Source organism: Gekko japonicus, unplaced genomic scaffold (assembly GCF_001447785.1).
Source record: "Gekko japonicus isolate JY-2015 unplaced genomic scaffold, Gekko_japonicus_V1.1 scaffold806, whole genome shotgun sequence".
Taxonomy (NCBI): Eukaryota; Metazoa; Chordata; class Lepidosauria; order Squamata; family Gekkonidae; genus Gekko; species Gekko japonicus.
Window position 1 is genome coordinate 660,300 of NW_015160234.1, and position 22,042 is coordinate 682,341.

Here is a 22,042-nt window from a genome sequence, read left to right on the forward strand (position 1 = left end):
TTTGGGGGGGGGAACGTGCAGATCTGTCCTTGCAGAGGAGGGAGAGCTTGTGCCTGAATAAAACTTGGTCTTAAAGGTGCCACTGGACTTCTTTTAGACCGGGGGGCTGGGGGGAGCTCTGCAACTTACCTGGCTGCTTCTTGCTCTGACTGAGGGCTGCTGAGAGCAGGGGGTGGGGTTTGTTGCATGTGCCCGCCCCCCTGGGCTCTTTACTGCCGGAGCTCCGCTCCTGTGCGCTCCTGCAGGAAATGACCTCTGGATGATTGCTAGAAAGAGCTCCTGTGGTTTGTGCACTATCACTGGCTTCACTGGTGCTTGCTTGGCTTGTTTCAGCTGTAGGTATTGACAAAGTTTGACTTGATATTGTAAAATAGTTTGATAATTTTTGACATTCAGAAATTTCATCAAATTGTTTCTCCTTGAGTTTGCGGTTTTGTACTTTCTGGAACTCATTGCTATTCCTCTTGGGGTTTTGACCGCTACCATTACAGCCATAAAGTTGTTATTGTTATTAGTTCTATTGCAACTACATGTATTTATGAATAACACACTTAAACACAAACATAAATGAGGCAATGCAACAGATATAATTTAACATTACAATAAACTATATAAACAAAAGCATGGAGGTTTTCATTGGAGTCCTTGTTCATCCCAGTCCAGTTGCTATTACTTCATAGCAAGGCTTTTTAAGGATATTATTGGCTACAAATATCTTCAGCATCCACAAAGATACACAGTACAAAAAGTCTAAACACATAAGTAATACATACATTGTAAGTCCAGGTTAACCTCACAATACTGGAACATCAGATAAGATTTCCAGGCTGTATCTGGAGGCTGCAGTTCTTCTCACTTGGATCCTGAATCCCACTTCACCTTTGTTTTAAAAGCTCTCTAGTACTTGCACAGATTACCAATATTTACTTGAAGTAATCCAAAGCAGGCCTTGAAACAACAAGATCTGTGCAGGCCTTTCCCTCCCCTTATGGTGCAGCTTCTTCCTAGGCCAGACCAAACTCCTCAGAAGCATTAACAAACAGAATACTAAAAACATGTATTGCAACAGCTCTAAATAATAATAATTTACCTGCAGCAATCCAAAGCAAGCCTTGAAACAACAAGATCTGTGAAGGCCTTTCCTTACCCTAATGGTGCTGTTGCTTCTTCCTGGGCCAGGCTGAACTGCTAGGCTGCTGGGAACAACCAGCCTACTTTAGGGGAAGCTACAACACTGAGCATACTCCATTCTAAGGTCAATATTAGGTACTTCAACCCACTGACGTATGAGTCTGTCACTAAAATAGCCTTATTTTAACAAACACTTTAAAAACTCCATTGATTTTTGTTGAAAAAATCACTAAAAAAATGCTTCAGGGGCTCCCTGGGATTGGGGACCCTGAAGCTTAAGTTTCATTAGTTTTGCAGTAGATCTGCCTCTGGATATACTTTTTATGAAAAGTTTTACTCAGAACTCATGTTGGATAGATAGCACAAGGTCTATTCACAAGTTCAAGTTCAATTTATTTCTACAGTCCTTAGACCAGTCATACAAAAAGAAGTACACCTTTACAATATTCCAAGATTTTAAAAGGTCCATTCACACATTTACTTGTGAGGTGGTAGTCAATACATGGTGGCTTTATGAACATCTTTTCATGGGAGGAGACTTCTGTATGCGCTAAAAAAACCCCCACCCTAATATTTTCAAGATGTGGTAATCCTGCTATAATTGAATGCAATTAACTATATCTATTTTTATAATACCCTTCCTCTAAGGGCTTAGGGCAGCAAACATATTTATGGTTTCTATTTTACCCACAGAACAAATCTATAAAGTAGGTTAGGTGGAGAGATACTGATTGGCTGAAGGACACCCTGTGGGCTTTTTGGCTCAGTAGGGATTTGAACCCAGGTTAGGGTTGGTCTTAATCTGGCATTCTAACCATGTTGGATATGCTACAACTAGCCACAGGTGCGTATCTACGTCAAATGATGCAGCCATCCAATTCAGTGAGGCCCAGAAGAGCTGTGTGATGCAGAAGGAGGGATGTCAGCCTTCAGGTGGGACCTGGGGACCCCTCAGAATTACAGCTCATTTCCAGACTGCAGAGATCAGTTCCCCTGGAGAAAATGGATGCTTTGGAGGGTGGACTCTGTGGCATTGTACCCCATTGAGGTCCTTGTCCTCCCCAGGCTCCACCCCCGAATCTCCAGGAGGTTCCCAGCCTGGATCTGGCAACCCTACCACACCATCCCCTGCTGGTGGCCAGGGGGAATTTGGCAATTCTCTGCAGAAGTGTTCCGCATCTGTATATCCACTTCTGTACTAGCTTGCACACATATCTCCCTTACTGTGATTGGGCAGATATGTGTGGATTTAGTCATCTGAAGAACAAATTGGTCATTCAGGTCTCTCATGTATTTTAGTCTGGAAAGTTCACATAAATGCTGGACCTTCTCGAAGGAGACTTGCTGTACTCTGGGTTTCAAGTGTGTGTTTTGTAGATGGGGAGTTTTTGTATTTGACCTCCACTAATCTTGTTCCTTTGCGTGCATTGTTTGTTGTGAGTTGTTCTTGGAGTTATTAAACAAATTGTAAAAATAATTTGTATAGTAATGTTTTCTTTGGAAACTGTCATAAATATCAACTATTATATACTGTGTGTTTGCTTTCATGATACAGGTTTTAAACTTCTTTCTGCGGCTTGACATTTAGCACATTTTTTCTGTTGTTGAGATCAGTAATATTTGTATAACCAAACATTAATAAAAATATGTTTTGTTTTAATTTACTTTCAGAAGAAAATGCTCCTATGCTATAACAGTGTCCTCTTGTTTCTTAAAAGGGTAGCAGAGGAGAGCCAGGTCCTGGAGGTCCACCAGGCATACCAGGTAAAATGGTAAGGAGCCAGTGCCTCTTTCTATTAGGTTTATATTTATTCTTCCAAGTGCTAATGGCTCTTATTCATCTATAAAAGGAGTCAAAGAGGCACATGAATAGGGCTGCTGTTAGCTTTCCTTATCCCAGCTGGGGTCTCCACTATAATCACATTTTTCTTATTAGAATCCCAGGAAGCTCTTTTTGGCGCATGCTGTTTTTATGCACTCCTATGAAGAAGAAAAATCGGAAGTCTCTCTTTGTATATGGCATTTAGAGAGGTTGTTTACCTGTTTGGTGGTGCTGTTCATTGTCAAAAGCAGAAATACTCAAAGGCTAGCTCCCCCCCTCCCACTTTTACTTGGCATTAATAGGTAGTGAACATGAATAGTTTCTTTCAAATGATTCAAACGTTATTTGCATGGTGTCTGCTAGAAGGCAGCCTGAATATTTGGGGTCTGAAAGAGCTCACTGTTAGAGAGGAATGCTCGCACCCTAGGGGAGAGGGATGATAGTATTTTTAGTACACCAGCTATAAAAGCAAGAAACGGCTGTTTTCTGACTGCCATAGTGAAGTGCCAGAGACAGTTCAGTATGGTCTACCATTTAAATCAAAGGGAAACAGTCACCATTACAAATTCATTGGAAGTCCAGAACCTGATTCACAGAGGCTGGCTATTAACTATCACTTTGTTCAGTCTAAAAAGTATTCTAAGACTCGGCCATTTTGATTCTTTGCACAGGGTGCCGAGGGTGACCTAGGCCTCCCAGGTTTACCTGGACCTCCAGGACTGCCTGGTGCTACAGGCGACAGGGTAAGTAAAACATTTGCCAGTAGGAATTGATGCACCTCACTCCTGTAATTATCTTCTCACCATGAATAACTATTTTCGTCCCAAAATTATTGAGTCCACTTATGAAACAAAATAGTGCTAGCTGGTTATAGCTTATAGTTTTATGTTCCAGTGTCCCTGAAAGCTATTGTGGTGCCACCAACAAAATTGTCCCCTTGGATCCCCCCCCCTTCTCCCTCTGCTTTAGAAGAAGAAGAGAAGAGGTTGGATTTATGTCCCGCCCTTCACTACCCAAAGGTGTCTCAGAGCGGCTTACAAACTCCTTTCCCTTCCCCTCCCCACAACAGACACCCTGTGAGCAGTGTTCCCTCTAAGCTGAGTTAGTGTGAGCTAGCTCACAGATTTTTAGCCTCCAGATCACAGATTTTTGTTTTAGCTCAGGGAGGATGGCTCCAGAGCAAGCTAATTTATGCAGTTGCCAAATCACTCACTCACAACTTTAATGCCAGTAGCTCACAAAGTAGAATTTTTGTTCACAGGACTCCACAGCTTAGCGGGAGCATTGGGTCATTCACTACCCAAAGGTGTCTCAGAGCGGCTTACAAACTCCTTTCCCTTCCCCTCCCCACAACAGACACCCTGTGAGCAGTGTTCCCTCTAAGCTGAGTTAGTGTGAGCCAGCTCATAGTTTTTTAGCCTCCAGCTCACTCATTCTTGTCTCCGCTCAGGAAGGAGGGCTCCAGAGCAAACTGATGCAGCAGCCAAATAGCTCGCTCACAGCTTCAATACCAGGAGCTCACAAAGTAGGATTTTTGCTCACAAGACTCCACAGCTTAGAGGGAACATTGCCTGTGAGGTAGGTGGGGCTGAGAGAGCTCTGACAGAAACTGCTCTCTTTCAAGAACAGCTCTTATCAGAGCTACAGCTTGCCCAAGGCCATCCAGCCAGGTGCAAGTGGAGGAGTGGGGAATCAAACCCAGTTCTCTCAGATTAGAGTCCGCACACTTAACCACTACACCAAACTGGCTCACATTTTTGGTCATCAAAAATTCCTCTTCATATGTATCCCTTAAAACAATTCAGAATAAAAATATCATTTTAAAAAGTTCCTCTTTATATGTTTATTGAAGTTTTAAAAAAGAAGTAATACAATAATTTTTTGCCTATTCCATCATTCTGAACCCAACATACAAATCTGGCTGTCTAATGCAGCTCTCCACACCACAACTTCCATGGTCTTTGAGAGCCATCCCATGTCAGCATATGACTATGATTTTTCTGCATCTCATTTTTTCATCGCCTATTGCATGACTATTAATACCACTTGGACCTTTGCAGAAAGCTTGCAAATTTTGATTTCAGCATAATTCTGTTGGTATTTAGGAGGATAAAAGTCCTCCATCTCTGTTGTACTCCATCTTCCAGATCATTTTTAGTACCTGTTTTCATATTAGCAGAAGCTCAGTCACCAACTTCAGGGTAGTCAGTAGTCAGTGAGATCCTCTTTCTCAAAAAAGGCTTCTTAACTTCAGCTATTAGTTTCTTGAACTGTTCTCTTTTCCCTTGTCTGCATTTTGATGTTCTGACAAGCAACATACATCATTATGGCTTTAGCTGAACTGGCAATGTGCTGTGAGATCCCAGAGGAATCACTTACTAATACATAACTTGGAAAAAGTTGTCTCTCAATCAATAGTGGTTGACATTTAGCATTTAACTAGCATTGTTTTGCACACTTCATCATATCTGTGATTTCTGCAGTAACCAGTAAACTTATGTATATAATGCCTACTTCAATGTCTGGAATATTTGCCTATTATCATCTCAAAATGTTATTAATTTGCAGTAACCATATGGCCTTCTGTAAACTTAGGATAGAGTATATAATGCCTATTATCATCTCAAAATGTTATTAATAGCAATCATTAATAGAAATTATTCCTGCAATAGTCTCCCACTGTCACAACTGCTTTGGCACTAAGGGAATGTTGAACTGATCCTTTACAGTGGAAGTACAGACCCAAGTGCTCGTATTCTTGCTAGCATAGGCTGAAAGTGCAGAGACTGGTGTAATTCAACCCCAGTAGCTTGTCTTCAACCTAGATAGTTGTATCTGTTATGGTTCCCACACCTGCAGACGGGTGTGTGTGTGTGTGTGTGTGTGTGAGAGAGAGAGGGAGGGAATAAGGTGAAGGAAGAATAACCAGCAAACCATGCTGACTTGGAGAGAAAATGGCCACAGCCTTTTATTTAATACAGTTGTAGGAGCACTGGCAAACCATAGGGCATGGATCCAGCATCAGATGACCTGCCTGTTGGCCAATGGGGGTGCACTGGAGGATGGCAACATGGGTGTACACCACTGCATGGTTCCCTTGCCACCTGAGGTGAGAACTGGGCACCAACCCCCAAGTTGGGCATGATGCAGAATTGCCCCACCCTCAAGACCCTTTATGGGGTCCCCAGACCAGGGGAGGCTGGCACACAGGCTCAGCCTCCTCAAATTTGGATCTGGCCTGATGCCCAAATGTCCTATGACTGCACCCATGAAAGGAGGGCATTCTAAATGCCATACAGCCACACATCTTGACCCCATTCTGAGAGGTGTACACTATCCACACAAGAGAGGGCCACCTGTCTGAAGGAGATGTCCGGGTGCCATATAATCAAGCTACCCACTGCCTCCATCACCTGCTTGGTCACCCTGATGACTTTCTGCCCACCATATTGATCCTGGCTGGGGAGGCAGCCCTGTGTCATTTGCACCCCTCCGGTAACTCCAACCAGAAGAGCTGTGCCTTCAGGACCAGGAAACAATGAAGTGGCAATCCATGTCCGTGGCTGCTGATAAATTCACCCCTCTCTCTCTAGTGAGGTCCTTTTTGTCCAGCTGGATGACCCAGACATCTGGAGGCCCCCAAAGGATGACTTTGGGAGGTGATGGTGGTAATGAACTCCTCCCAGCACATCCCCCTGCTCCCAATCCAAGTTATTGAGAGTGGCTCCTCCAACCCCAATGCTGTCCCCTAGCAGGATGAAGCCATGTAGATCCCAGCCCAATGTATGATGCTGTCAGCCACTATCCACGTGCTGTGCTGCCCTGTCAGACCCGAGAGAAAGGGAGTCAGCCAGTGGAGTAGAGGTGGAGTGAATGTAGGACTTAAAGGCCCTGGATCTCCAGTGACAATGGCCTGGCTGTGAGACAGAGAGAGCCTAAGCCCTGCTGACTCTGTGGGAGCCCCAGTGCAAAATGTGTTCACCCCAGAATCCCTGGGATGAAGTTTTAGGGTGGCCAGCCCAGTCTGCAGTATGCTGGTAAACTGGAACCTGGTGAGGAAGGTCCCATCTACCTGGATGAGGAGGGGTCCAGTGATATGAGGCCTTATGGCTGTTGCTGTGCAGTTACCCGAAGGTGCCATTTCAGACTGCTGTAAGACCATGTGGAGAGCCAACTCCCTTGTGGCAACATCCTAACAATTAAGGCCTTGCCCCCAAGGCATCCCAGCGTGAGGTTATGACTGCTCTGCAAGGCCCCTGTAGAAGGCCAGAATGAAGGAAGCCCATAACAAGGTGACCTTGAACTCAGACCAACAAATTGTGAGCAACTGCCTGAGAAGCCCTTTAAGGACAGTAAGAGTGATGGGCCTCCAGGTATCAGTATCAGATGGTGAGGGGGAGCTCCAGCCTTTGATGACCTGCCAAGCAATAAAGGAATTACAGGGATTGGCAAAGCAAAGGGCTTTGCTGTGGAAAGAGATAGCTGCTAGGTGAATGGCCATGGTTTTGGGGGCCAAGCCCTTCTCCCTGAATGGAGCGAGGTAATGGAGCACCGTGGTCTCTGAGGTCTGATGATCCAGGAATCAGGAGCCAACTGAGGTGTCATCCTGGGTCACAGTTCCCTACGTAAGGAGGGGTGAGCCAGAATGAACTCTTGCTTCTTATGCCTCCCCAGAAGGCCCAGGCACCCAGTTGGCTGCCCAAGCTATGGCCAGGGCCAGCCACTGTGGCCCTCAGCCACTGCCAAGAAGCCAAAGGGGGAAATCTTTCCTTTTCACTGTATTCTGAGCCCTGTAGCTTCAAAGCAGCCCTGGGTGAGTCCAGAGGTCATCGCCTATTGCTAAAGGGATGCATAAATTAAAACTGAAAACTGAAGCATCTGATGCACACACTCACTCTGCACATTTTTAGCATTTCATACTATTTGGAATATGTCCAGTATGTCATTGTTGAAATTTCATGAATTTACATGAAAGTTTATAGGATTTAGGCACTCAGTACAGGAACATCCCATAATATCCTGCAATACTGCTTGAGGGTAAGGAGGCTGTGGAACATCCTTCACTCTATTTATGCCAGTGCCAATCAGTGCCCATTTAATATTTGGAACATTTTCTCACTGGGAGTGACCACTGGTGAGTCCAGCAAAAATCAAGGGTTTTTTTGTTTGTTATACGAACGTTTTAGAAACGTTTGCTGTCTTTGTGCTAGCAGCTGCATAGGAGCACCAATTGCTTTTTAGTTGTATATGTGGTGAGATGGTTTTAATGATATTTTTAAAATTACATTTCTTATGCTTTGCTTATGCATTTTGTTACAACCATTGGGTTGGATACAGCAATCTACTTGCACAAAGACCAGGACTCTTCCCCATTTTCTCCTCCCCCCAACTATCCAACCCTGAGAGTGTTGATTCCAGGGGTGTGCAGGACCCATGTGGAGTAATAGCCATGTGGGCTTATTGGCTGTAGAGAGGTGGAGGAAGGGGGCAAAATCACTCTTCCTCCGTTGTTAGCACAGCTCTGCTATGATTCCATGTAGGTTCCACAAACCCAGGAATCAACCTTCCTAGGCCAGATGGCAGTGTTGTGGAGGTATGGGGAGGGCAGGGAAGAATCATTCCCAACAGCATCATAATCTGATGGATCGCTGGATCCAGCTCATGATCTGGACAATCTACTATCCTAATAAAGAGTTAATAACTACAATTTGAGCTGTATGCATAACAAGACATTCTGAGCCCAAGCCGCTTTGCATATCAGTGTGAACTCTTCCTCATTCCACATCGAAAACAAATTGCCATCAGCCCACTAAATAGTATGGAGAAAATACTGCATGTCCCACCCTGTTCTAAGTCCTGTTTTCTCCACTTAAATTTGTAAGGTAACTGTGTTTTAAATGTGGAAGCAGGAAGTTCTCATGATGTGACAATAGCAACATGGGACTCAACAAGAAGCATTGCTGGAAGAGGGAATTGTGTCAGAAGTACCAATGCTGACATTTCCTCTAAATTTTCTGAACTGTCTGCAAGGTTTTACAAATCAGATTCCCTTACTCAGGCCCATAAACACTTGTGGCCAACCAACAGGATGAACACAGCATATCACCAACTTCCAAAACCTGCCAGGTGCTTGATACCTATCCTTTTTTTGCAGTCCCAGTCAGGCCGCAAAAGCAGGAGGCTCATTGTTCCATGGCAGGCTTCTCTGTTTTTCTCATAGTTGTGTTTTTGTAGGAAGCAGTGCCCCAAAATCAAAGTAATGGTCCAACTGCAATGAAGGAACCAGTGTTGTCTCGATATTGAAAATGCAGCTGATGTTTTGACATTGCTCCTTCGCCCAAACCCCTGCATAGCATGGCTGTGCAAACTCTGTGGGCATAAAGCTGGCTGTACATCAGTTACAAATAGATTATTCTTGATGGCTGTGTCTGGGGGACAAATTTGTAGTGCAAACTTCAGCTATTTTAATAGTAATTCTATCTCATTAGGGAATTCTGGGAACTGTAGTTCTGCAAGGAGGCTAAGGATCTCTAATGGCATTCTCATTGCTGTTAATGAAATTATAGATTCCAGTATTCTTTGAAGTTATGACAGTGTCACTAGAATAAAACCAATGCAATTTTGTACTGTAGATACCCCTAGATGTAGCTTGTGTAAGGATTGCTCCACATATGCAGCAGAATGAATGGTAAAGTTCTGAAATAGTAGAATGGACTGTACCACTTCAAACTCAAGGTGGAGGGGGGTTGTCAAAAGTGCCAGTCCCATCCGGGTCAGGAACGTTTGGTGCAAGGGGAGTGCATTGCAAAACAAAGTTACAAAATACCAGAGAGAGTCTAAAACTCTCCTGAGTCTTGGTAGGTTGCCACCAGGTCTTTCAGTATATCCTAACAGCCAGGAGAGCTAAACAAGAAAAGACAGCCCTGCAGAGTGGGACTGTAGTCTGAGTTTCCAAGACAAAACAGTTAACTGGTAGGTAGTCAAGAGTCAAGGCTCTGGATTAGCCTTTGAGGTTAACTGAAGGCAAGAACTATGACAGAGTAAAAATATAATTATTTATTTAAGGTGGAAAAATATATAAAAACAAGACTAGACAGTGAAGGAATAAAATAATCAAACCTAAGCTTTTCCAGCAGAACTAAACATATAAAGACAAAGTTCAATTTGCCATTTCCAGGTTCAGCATTCAGCAGAGGCAGTCAGTTTCAGCAAGAGAAGATGTTCACAACTTTTGCCAGTCCAGGCAGGAATCAAACGGGATGCCATTCCGGGTGCTCTGGGACTATTGACAATGCCATGTCAAATAGTCTTCAGGCTCTACACCATAGTGTGAATGCTAACTAGATTTATAGGAAAAGGGTCTCTGACCAGTCCTAGGCCTTTGAACCAATCAGAAACCAAATAGGTGATGTAACTCCCTGTGTTGCTGGGCAGGTGACATCCCAGGATAGACAAGTGCAAGGGGGAGAGAAGCGAAACCATACTGCAGCTAGGTCCAGCCCTGCCCCCATACAGGTGTCTATGGTTGCAAGTGCTTGGAATGTGTTAATTGGAAGCACCAGGATGGTTGATACTCCCTGAGACCACAGCTGAAAACAATTTAGCTTAGCGAGGTGACTGTGCTCTATCTACAGAGCTGTCTCTAGCCGTCTCTCTGGGAAAATTCCTGTAGGCCTCTTTGCATCCTGAACCAAAGATTTTACTTTACAAACCAGAGCAAGGAACCATTTTTCTTTACAGGGGTAATATACTGGGATACTCCAATGAGTGAGGACAAAATCCTTGCAAGTACAAGAATTAGATAACATTCAGAGAATTAATACAGCAGAGGGTAGGAATGGCTGAAACCTTTCTCTCTGATGGGCTAGGGTTTTTATTTTCTTCTTGAAGGGAATTTTTGGCATGGGGGGAAAATGGTATGTTCTACCTGTAGCTTGAGGTAGTACAGTCCGTTCCACCACCTCAGTATTCTGCCACCTCAGTCTATTGCATGTATAATGATCAGATCTACAAATAAGGCATGTCTGTTCCTTGCTGTCTGCATATGTGTGTGGAGGGGCTCCCCCTTTCTGGTCCGTTGTCCGTCACATAAACACACATGACGCTTCCTTATCCTGAATCAGAACATTGTTCCATCATGGTCAGTATTGTCAGTTCAAGCTGGCAGCATCTCGCCAGGGTCTTAGGCAGAGGTCTTTCACATCATCTTCTACCTGATCCTTTAAACTGGAGCTGCTGGGGATTGAACCTATATCTTCTGCATGCCAAACAGATGCTCTGCCGCTGAGCCATGGTCCCTCCTCAGGGCTGCTGAAAGGAACCAGGTATGGTAATGGCATACCTGCTGAGCCATCTGTGTGTGATCCCTGCCTCTCTGTGTGTGTGCTGAAATGCCAAGTGGAGAGTGCTGGAAGAGATCAAGGGCATGTCCAGCAGGGGAATGATGGCCCTTTCCTAGACTGATATTATGAGCTGAATCTCAGTTTAGCCCAGTGTTGCAGCAGTCCCTTTGCCAACATTCTCACCCTGCTGCAGTATACCTATTCTGTCGGCTGAAGCACAGAGTACATTATATAAAAGCACTGTCACTGTTAGTTTAAGCGTTATATCTTCCATAAATGTTAGCTAGTAGGAAGTACTGGATATTTTCATTTATTTTGCTTCAATTTCTGGCTTCTCCCTGATCCATAGGCATTTTTGCCATGTGCAAAGCCCAAGAGAACTAAGCAGCATACATGAAAGCAGTCTTGTATGAAGTGTGTGTTTGTTCACTATAAAGAGCTCAGAAATGCTGTGCTACAGTAAAACACCATCCTATTTAAAGTTGGAAGCAGAAAATAATGGGGGAACAGAAGAAAGGAGGAGGAAGAAGATCATGGCAGTGCCGTCAGAAGGAGGGTCAGTGATCTTGGAAAGGTCTAACTCTGCTTTGCATGGCGGTATGAGAGGGTGCAACGTAAAGTCCTTTTTTAAAATCAAAGATAATAATAGGAAGCCTTCTCAATTTTGTCTCATGAAAATAGTTCTTAGATTATTGGGAAAGTTTGCCTTTAAGAGCTGTATGACAGAAATTCAAGGGAAGAAGCTGTTCCTGACATGAAGCAGTTGTAAAAGAAGGCTTTGTATGTTAGATATGTTATGCAGCTGTAAAAAATAGATTATTCCTCAGCAGATGGAAAGCTGGCAGCCACAAATACCAAGTTTGTCCCAGAGGTATCTTGAGAAAATGGACTGGTAAACCAAGCCAAATGGATCACATGAATGAGTCATGCTGTACCCTTCAAGGCAGTGGGATAAACGGAGATCAGGAACTCCGGACACAAGACAAGGAGACAGTGCTGAGGTAGTCGAGAGTGAGTGCTAAATTTACATTGAAAAGGCTGGCAGGGGAGCACCTATTCACAAAATTACATATTTTTATTCTACCTGGAAATGTACATTTGCTTCTCGGCCCTTCTGCCTTCAAATCTGTGAAGATCTGAACTGCCTTAAAGAGACAGATGCCAACCTGGAAAGCAGGCTGTGAGGACAGAAGGCTGAAGCTACAGGAGGAAACCTTGAACTCTTGTGGGGAGGAGAGACACAGTTTCCCAAGCCTCAGCCTTGGATAGGATTACTTGTGCAGCAGTAGCAGCAGGAAACATTGCCCTTCTTCACTTCTTCCTTTCTGTCCTTCATCCTTGGTTCTTTTCTCTGCCTCTTTAATGCAGTATATACACTTTTCACCTCTTTACTGATACAGCACGAGTTGTATCTGAATTCATTTAAAAATGCAATATTGCTTTTATTTCTTTATTTTTCACTCTGTGTTTATTAAATAGTTCTGAATGAGGAGGTTATAGTATCCAGTGATTCTCATGCACACAAAGCCATTTCAACCCATTTCACTTCAGTACAAGGGACAGCTCCAGGTGCTTAAAGGGACCTGTATGGTCCATGACCTGGAAAGCCCAGGCCAGCCCAATCTCATCAGATCTCAGAAGCTAAGCAGGATTAGTCCTGGTTAATATTTGGATGGGAGACCACTAAGGAATACCAGAGTGGTTATACAGAGGCAGGCAATGGCAAACCATGTCTCTTGTCTTGAAAAACTATGGGTTGACATAAGTCAGCTGCAACTTGATAGCAAAAAAATGTTCATGGACATGAACGGGAAAGTGGCTTTTGGAGGGAACCTTGTGTGCATCAAAACAATACATATGGAGCTTTATAATAACTATGAATATAGATAGAGAAGAAGAATGTACTTGATTTTAAAATTATATATAGTTTGCTTTTGTAGATAGGATTCTTGGGCCTTGGAGCCAAGGACATTGTTAACCCCCTGGACCCCACCTTTTGTATGCATACAAAGTAACTACTCAATCATGACCATATTTAACTCCATACATAATCTTCCCTTCCTTACCTCTTCTCTCCTGCCCCTGTAAGATTTCAGTAAAAATGCACTATTTCCAAATCATGTCAAGGTGCATGTTCATCTGATTTAACCAATGTCTAGTATCACAAAACGGCCACCTGCATTTACATTATTAGCAGATGCATCTATTATAGCCTATCAAAATCCAATTTTGTGTTTCTCTGTATTGAATAAATATAGAAGGAGGTTTTAAACATTCCCAACCCACCGTGCTACTTATACCTCACCCCCCAATTTAAGGTGTTTTTTTGTTTGTTTGTTTTTTAAAGACCTTTTTGCACTATTTTTTCCTACAGTCTAGGTTAGAAATAATGGCAGTTCATGCATCTTTGAAACTTGAAAACAATAGGTAATATTCCACAAAGGCATTTTTAGGTAAAGTCTCTTGGGCTACATTGTGCAGTGGGCCTATGGTAGATGACCCAAGTGAGTTGGCCCCTAGGACAACTGCCTGGCCTTGCCCTATGGACACTGCTTTCTAAAAGTAAATCCAGGCTTTGCAGTTTAATGGTTTGGGCTATGTTTAACATGCTATCCAATAGAATTGTTTGTTAAAATTTTGTAACCCGCCTTCTCAATGAGAAAGGTGTGGTATAAATGAACGAAAACAGAATTTACATTATTTGTTAATAATTTTTTATTTTATTTTTTAAAAGTAATCTTCTTTTAAAATCCCATATAGGGTATAGTTGGTGAACCGGGACCCAAAGGAGAACATGTAAGTATAGATATGGGTTGTTTATTGTATTTCCAATATTGTTAGGATTCTGTTAAAAAAAATACATTTTACCTACCTCTTGTTCTAATGCAGGGTTCTGCTGGTGGAGAAGGGGAGCCAGGAGGAAAAGGAGACCTTGTAAGATCTACTTTCCATTTCATAGAGTGTGAAGCTTTACATACATCTAAAACTGACAAAATTGGAAGGTTTCCCCCCATGATATGGGACCAAAAGATCATAATACTTATTGATGCAAAATGAACTGGTTATCTCATGATGTTACTAAGTGCTAAATAAGAAATCTGAAATAGTAGGTAAATTAATAGAGAATAAATTTATATTAAGTTTTCATGGCCATATTTATTGTAGAAGATGCTGGGCTGCATCTAACATTGCACTGGCACAGGTAGCCTTGTACCAATGGGGCATATCACTTCCACAAGCAAGATACTCCTTGCATTGGAGGAGAACTCCAACCCCTATAAAAGCAAGAATGTTGTGGTTGATTCCGAATTGGATCTTGAATAGTGGATATAAATACCTTACGATAGGAGGTACTCATGGTAAATGAATACTCTTTGTTTTCAGCATTTTGTTGTTTTAAAGTAAACAGTATAATATGAATTTCTTATTATACCTTTTCATCTTTTTTTGGTACGTCTTTACGCATGCCAGTAATACTCCGTTCTTCTAACAGAGGGTCTTAGATTAACTATTTAGAGAATGATATTAAATCCTTTATATTTAAAACAACATGTTCACATACCATCTTGACATAGTCTATCTTGTTTTGTTAGGGCGACATGGGTTTGCCAGGCTCTAAAGGATCTGTAAGTATGATGAACTACATTGTTACAGAAAATCAAAGGCATAATAAATCAGCAGAATATTTCAAACAAGAAGATGGTTGTTTGGCTTCACAAATGGAGCTTAAATATTTAGGTCCTCAAGCAAGGAAGTTAAGGCAAATGTGATTCATCATTAATTTTTATTTTAAAGCTGTAAATTGCTGGAGGGTTTCTCAAAGTCAGAAACATGAGCCCCCCACCCCCGCTGTCTGGGGATGGAGGGGGTGCAAGTAAAGAGAGGTAAATTAATAGTGTGAGAAGGCAGGAGAGAGCTTGCAGACTTCCCAATAGAGCCGAGTCTGTGAATTGCATTTTTGAACAGGTCGTATATACAGGCTTGTGCACCTTCTATGCATGTCACACAGTACACTCCCTGAATGTGGATGCAGAATTTAGCCAACATAGTAACTCAACTTTCTTTTTTTTTCTATTAAAAACAGCAAGGGGTTTCATTGTTTTTATATATATGTAGTGTGTGCTTGACGCTATAGAAAGAAAAAGGGACTTAGCCATGGGTTCATGCGACAAACAAAGATTACAGGATTTGGAGAGAGTGAAAAATTAAAAAGGGACTTCCGCAATGATAGAAATGTAATAGTTTTAGGAGGCAGCAATGAGCAAGAAAGAGTGGCCCAGATTCAGCTCAGGTTAATGGACCATCTTCTCATTGAGCATCTGAAATGGCATCGAATGTGTTCATACTTATGGGCTGTTGAGATTGACTCCTTTTTATGATGCTTTATAAGTACGTCTCTGTCAGGTGCTTCCACTCTGAGTAGACCTTTTCAGATGTTTTAAGTGTGCTTAATGAACACATTGCAGGGAGGAGTGGGATTGCAGTGGAAAGCTCCACCCCCCCCCAAGATACACATGTTCATTGGAATGTATGCATAGAGCTATGCTTGCATTCACTGGTTCTATGCTCTTATGTTCCAGAGGAAGAGTGTAGATTGGGTGTGGAGTGTAAAGTCCAGTTGTATACACAAGGCAGCAATGTGGGAGATTGGCTCCCAGGCAGAAAACTGGATGCGCCAGCATGTGGGGGCCATGCCGGCAGCTCTCTCAGGCTCAGTGGGGACGAGAGCCAGGGCAAGGTAAAGCATCAGTGGCAGCCACTGGGGGAACATGGAGCAGAGGTCCATCAGTGGCTATTAGCCACAAGGTATAGATAGGGACTCTGGGGCAAGTGATGCTCTGTCATCTTGGTGCTTGGGGGGGTCAACAGTGGGAGGGCTTCTAATGTCCTGGCCCCACTGGTGGACCTCCTGATGGCACTGGTATTTCTGGCCACTGTGTGATACAGAGTGTTGGACTGGATGGGCCTTTGGCCTGATCCAACATTGGCATCTCTTATGCTTATGTTCTTAACATAAGTGGAAGGTGCCAGAGCAGCAGGCATTAGGCCCATGAAGATATAAGCCCTGTTTGCATGTAATGTGGGAATAGGCTCCTCCCTATGTGACTGCTGGGGACTACAACCTCTGAATATTTCATGGGTGGGAAGGGTCACTGCATAGGTGCCACAAGTGCATTATGCAGGTATTAAACATAAATGTTGCTCAGGTTTTTTTTTTTAAAAAAACTTTAATTCAAAATAACTACAATTATGCTTTTGTCACCAGTGACTCACATTTGTCACTAATGACTCCTATTGTCCTACACAGTAGCATCAGTTTATAAAACAGAGACTCCCTTTTTGCAGTATACCAACAGTTGTATATAATTCAGTTGTATATGGTTGTATATAATTCAGGAAATTTAGCTTCAGGCAGTGTAGAATTATTTGAGGCTTGGAAACACAAGTGAAGGTTCCTTGTGAACTTGTTTGATTTCCATTATTTTCCACACTGAATAGTAACAATAGCATCTTTGCAGTATCTTTACTGGGTTTTTTTTACTCCAGGAATACAAAATACTGTGATTAGAAGTCCTGGCTTCAGAGTTTTGTGTTTCTCTGAGACGCAGAAATAGTTCAAGTTATTTCCCCCTATCCCTACAAGGCAGCCATTTGCAAACATTTGCATCGTCAGTTTCTAGCTCTAATATTTATTTCCTTCACAATTATATTTATATAATACAAAAATTGAGAGCTTAAAAGCTGTCATGGTTTATGGTCTTCTTCGTAGTTAAGCTGTTTTTAAATATTTAATATAGTCATAGGATTTTTGCAAAAGTTTAGAATTGCTTCAGGGAATCATATTGCTTAAGTTATATATCACTATGAAGGTGCCTGTGGGGAAATGTGAAAGCAAATGCCACTTGCTGTGCAGTTGCCTCTTTCTTATCTGTTCTCTTACTGTAAGGCATATGTGCAGCTCTCCATTATAGTAACTCCGGCTTTGCCAACAAAAGAAAAGAAAACTGAAACTGACACCTCAGATGAGGCCATTACTACACTCTTCATTTTCTTCTAATTACTAGATCTGTTCTGAATGTTAGTTAAAGGATCAGAACGTATTTGAATGCTGATACATCATTAGGGTTGCCAGCCTCCAGGTGGGGCCTGGAGATCTCCCACTTTTACAATTGATCTCCAGCTGACAGAGATCAACTCCCCTGGAGAAAATGGCTGCTTTGAAGGGTGGACTCTATGGCATTGTCCCATGCTGAGGCCCCTCCCTTCGCCAAACCCTGCCCTCTCTTGGATCCACCCCCAAAGTCTCCAGGTATTTTCCAACCCAGATCTGGCAACCCTAGATGTCATGGCAGCCAAATTAAAAAGAGACAAGCAAATTATCTTCATTTACTGAATAGCCTTTCAATTTCCCACACACTGTATTACCACTCAGCAAAATACAGGACCAAATGTAAAACCATACCAGACCACAAATAATTCATTCCCCACAGTAAATGCCATAGAACTCTGAGCAATTTGTGTAAAGCAGACTGTGGGGTGGATCCAAATATTCTCCAAGAAGCCTTCCTCCAGCTTAAGGAGACTTCCTCCAACAAAAGAGGTTCAAAGAGCCACTTACACTGGAGAAAGTATCCATAGATTGAAGGAAGGCTTCACACTGGAGCCAAAAGGAAAGGTGGGATATAAATATTTTAATAAATAGTCTTTTCTCAGTGGAGTGTGGGATAGGGGGTAGGATCCACCCATGTTACAGTGGGATACTTAGAACACTGTGGAAGAGTTGCCATTCTCAGCAAAGAGTAATATGCTCAGTGCATGTCATTTTTAGGTTGGGAATCCTGGTGAGCCTGGGTCACGTGGGCCTGAAGGCAGTCGTGGTTTGCCTGGTATAGAAGGATTACGTGGGCCACCTGGACCTCGTGGTATGCAAGGGGAACAAGGTGCTACAGGGTTACCAGGAAGCCAGGGTCCAGCTGTGAGTAACAACTTCCTTTTACTCATGTATTTATGTCATTGACCTATCACATGACAAAGCTGATGGCTGTGTTAGAAATAAAAATACAGATGGAAGGATACCTCTCATCTTTTTGAAACCAGCAGCTTTTTAATCCATACAGTGCAGGCAGCAACAATCTGTTAATTATTATTTGTAAAAGTGGAAGCAAAATGGTAGGGAAGGGTATGAAAGAATAAACAGGAAGTCATAATATTTTTAGGCATGGTTGCTGTTGAGGGGGAGGGAAAGAATGGTGTAACAAGTTGGATGTTCCTGCCACTGCTACTCTGGGTCACTGACCATAGCATCTGATCCTGTGTTCTTGGGTGTAATACCATTTTTATCCTGGTTGCAGAAAGTTTACATCCCTAAGTTGCCATTTTACCTGCCTGTCTCTCAGCTAAAATAAGGGAGTACATATCAGTCTTGAATTCTTCAGAGTACTTATATACAACAGGTGCTGTATCTACTCTGGAAAGTAGAACAGGGGGATATTATTCACCTAAATAAATAAAATAAATATACATCCTCAAAAGAATCTGAGCTGTAGATAAGATCTTGGTGTCATCTTGGCTATGGCTATTTTGCTGTTTGGAGAATGTATGTTGGACATCCTCCAAATGACCTGAGATGGCAGTTTCCATAGTTAATCCAACTGCTTTTTTTGGGGGGGGGGAGTAGATCTTTCTGACCCTTCATAGTATAAATTCATAAGAATCCAAGATACTATCAATAGTACTGTTGTTTACAAATGCTTTCACTTTGTAATTCGAAAGTCTGGATAGCTAACATAATTAATTAAATTAGGGTTGCCAGACCTGGCAACCAGAAGAAGGGTTGGAGGCAGAGACATGTTGGGGTGATGTGTGATGTCACTTCCAGTGAAAACCTGGAAGCAACAGCTAGAGATGTGAAGGCCCGGAAAGAAACCGGAAAAATTCAGGAAAAAAACAGTTTTTCCCCATATTTCCCCTGAAGCCTTTTTTGTTTTTTCACGAAAAATTGAAAAAAGAAAACAAAAAAAATTGGTTATGGAATGTTTTATTTTAACATGATGAATGCAATATTTTAAGACAAGGTGTTCAAATATTTCCCAAATCATTTCTAAAAAAATATGTATGGTATCAGATTGATTTAATTTCTGTCCACTGAGGACAAGCAAGTCCTAGGTTACAAACTGAACTCTCCAATGGATAGTGACAGACACAACAGAGTAGCTGCAGAAGCAGAGACTGAAAGTGATAGTGATAATTACAGCTCAGAAAATGATTCTGATTAAATTTCATGCCCATTCATTGAAACTTAGTCCCACACTCCCTTCTATACACTTCCCCCCTTCAATTCTTTTTATGAGAATATTTATTATTATTATTATTATTATTATTTAATACTGTGAAGAGGAAATATGAATAATTGTTACTTCTAGATTTTTAAAAATTGTTTTGTGGAGGATTTTAGTCTGTTCCACATAAACTATTAAACAGTTCAGGAGATCATTGTTCCATTTGTTACAATTACAAATAAATATTATTTAAAAAGTAAATTCTGTTTGTAATAATTGTTTGGATATACTGTATTTTTAATATGCTAGTTGTGATAATTTCATGCCAAGTAAAATTGTCCATAGTCATATTTTATGTTCCTAAAGTAACAGAATGGCTTTCAATCTGGAAAAGACAAAAGAAGTGCTAATATAGCATTTTTTTCAATTTCCCCAAAAATTTCCATTTTTTTCCGGAAAAAAACTGGGGTTTTTTCCGAGCTTCAAAATTTCCAGAAAATTTTACATCTCTAGTGACAATGGTAGCTCTAAGAATCATTAGAAGCTCTATGGTTTACCATAGAGTTTCTGGCGATTCCTACAGCTGCTGCCATCGCTCCTGGGGTTTCACTGGAAGTGACATCATCCTGCTTGTACTGCTGGTGAGTTTTTAAAAAACATTTCCACCACCACCACTTGCAGTGGCAGCAGACAACAGGAGCTGGGGGTGGGAATCCCCTGCTGCGACTGGGGGCTTGGCAGCACTAAGCTAAATGTATCTGTGATTGATAATGCAGCATCCTAACTCAGGAATTCTGTTGCACTCATTTTGCCGCGACACCTAAAATGTGCAACTTTTTTGGATCAGGCAATAAACATTAAGGCTGGATGTTGATTTCTTGTTGAAAGCGAGATATACCCATTTCAGTATCTGAAACCTACAGCAGTTGAGCCTCCAAGGAGTTGACGCACCAAAAGCATCTGGCTGTGAGCTGTACTGAGTGCAAGTGGTTTGCTGTATTACTGGGCTCCCCGTGCAGTGCTTCCTTCTCTGCAGTGCTTCCTGTGGCAAATCACAGAGGCAGAAATCCCAGACAAGTTGTATGGGGATTTCCTGACTGAGCACATGAATTTGTGTTCTCCTTCCCTTTTCCTGACTCTCTCTTGCACCATGATGATTGGATATGCTCTGGCCTGCCGGTGGATGTGTGCGTGATTTTCAGCTGCTGGACGGGACCTTTCATCTTAACAGTGTTTTCATTTACAGTAGCCTTACAATGTGTCTCAATATTTATTGAATGATTTTAATAAGATTTTTATTTCAGGGTAGAGGGCCAACTGATGCACACATTAAGCAGGTTTGCATGAGAGTAATGCAAGGTAAATAACCTCTACCAACTTACATGGCTAGTTAGAAGGCTGCAAATGGGTTTGCATTTATAATGTTAACAGTGTGTGCATTTGTCTCCTTTTTCTCATGTCAGGGCATGCATTAAAACTAGGCATTAATTTTTAAATTCCCTTTGATTTTTGGCATAAAGCAACTCAAATGACAAACTTTGGGTTTACTAAATTCAGTCTGTGAAAGAGGCATAATCAACACAATGGATCAACTCTTACTGTAATGGCTTTAAAATCTGATTTTATTGTGTGTTTTAAATCGTTAGCTGCCTCAGTGGCCCTTGCAAGGGCCGAAAGGTGGGATACAAATTTTGCAAATTAAGATAATAAATAGTCTTTCATGGGATGGGATGTGGGAACCTACTGGAGGGATTGCTGGCAGTTGCCCTGGTAGCAAGATAATAAGGAACCACAACGTATGGGGTGGGGAGACACCTGAGTCCTCTGGGCATTTCTCTCCTGCAACATGTAGGGTCTATGTATAATCACCAGGACTTCATGAAATCCAGCTACAAGATAGTATTGCTTGTTACAAATATCTGTGTGAAGCTGGATGGAATAATAAAGGATTCCCTCAGAGCCTGTGGGCTCTTAGCTTCTGATCTCAGTCCCCCTGGGGCTCAAGACCTAAAGAACTGAACGGCATTTGAGGAATAAAGGTAAAGGTAAAGGTTTCCCTTGCGCGAAAGCCAGTCGAATCCGACTCAAGGGGGCGGTGCTCATCTCCGTTTCCAAGCCGAAGACTTCTCTGTGGTCATGTGGCCGGCATGACTAAATGGCAAGGCGCACGGAACGCCGTTACTTTCCCACTGAAGCGGTACCTATTTATCTACTTGCAATTTCTCACTTTTGAATTGCTAGGTTGGCAGGAGCTGGGGCCGGAGATGGGAGCGCACTCCGTCACGCGGCACTCGGGTCTTGAACTGCCAAAGTACAGACCTTCCGGTCTGCAGCTCAGTGTCTTAACCTCTGAGCCACCGCAGCCCCACAGTGGGGTAATCGTTCAAGCTGCTTTCTTATGGTATAAATGTATAAGGGCGCAATGTACTGCATGACAGTTGTAATTCTGGAGGGTCTGCAGTGCAATA

The 22,042-nt window shown here is 42.3% G+C and overlaps 1 protein-coding gene across 1 annotated transcript in view; it reads left to right on the top strand.

Moving 5' to 3' along the window:
- The window catches only part of COL9A1 (collagen, type IX, alpha 1), a 140,607-nt gene that overhangs the window by 103,059 nt on the left and 15,506 nt on the right, over window positions 1-22,042 (top strand). Inside the window, exons 30-36 of the mRNA XM_015412655.1 lie at window positions 2,850-2,903; window positions 3,625-3,696; window positions 14,056-14,091; window positions 14,185-14,229; window positions 14,889-14,921; window positions 18,125-18,271; window positions 20,879-20,933. Of these exons, the coding sequence (XP_015268141.1) occupies window positions 2,850-2,903; window positions 3,625-3,696; window positions 14,056-14,091; window positions 14,185-14,229; window positions 14,889-14,921; window positions 18,125-18,271; window positions 20,879-20,933 (442 nt within the window). The remainder of the gene's footprint in view (window positions 1-2,849; window positions 2,904-3,624; window positions 3,697-14,055; window positions 14,092-14,184; window positions 14,230-14,888; window positions 14,922-18,124; window positions 18,272-20,878; window positions 20,934-22,042) is intronic.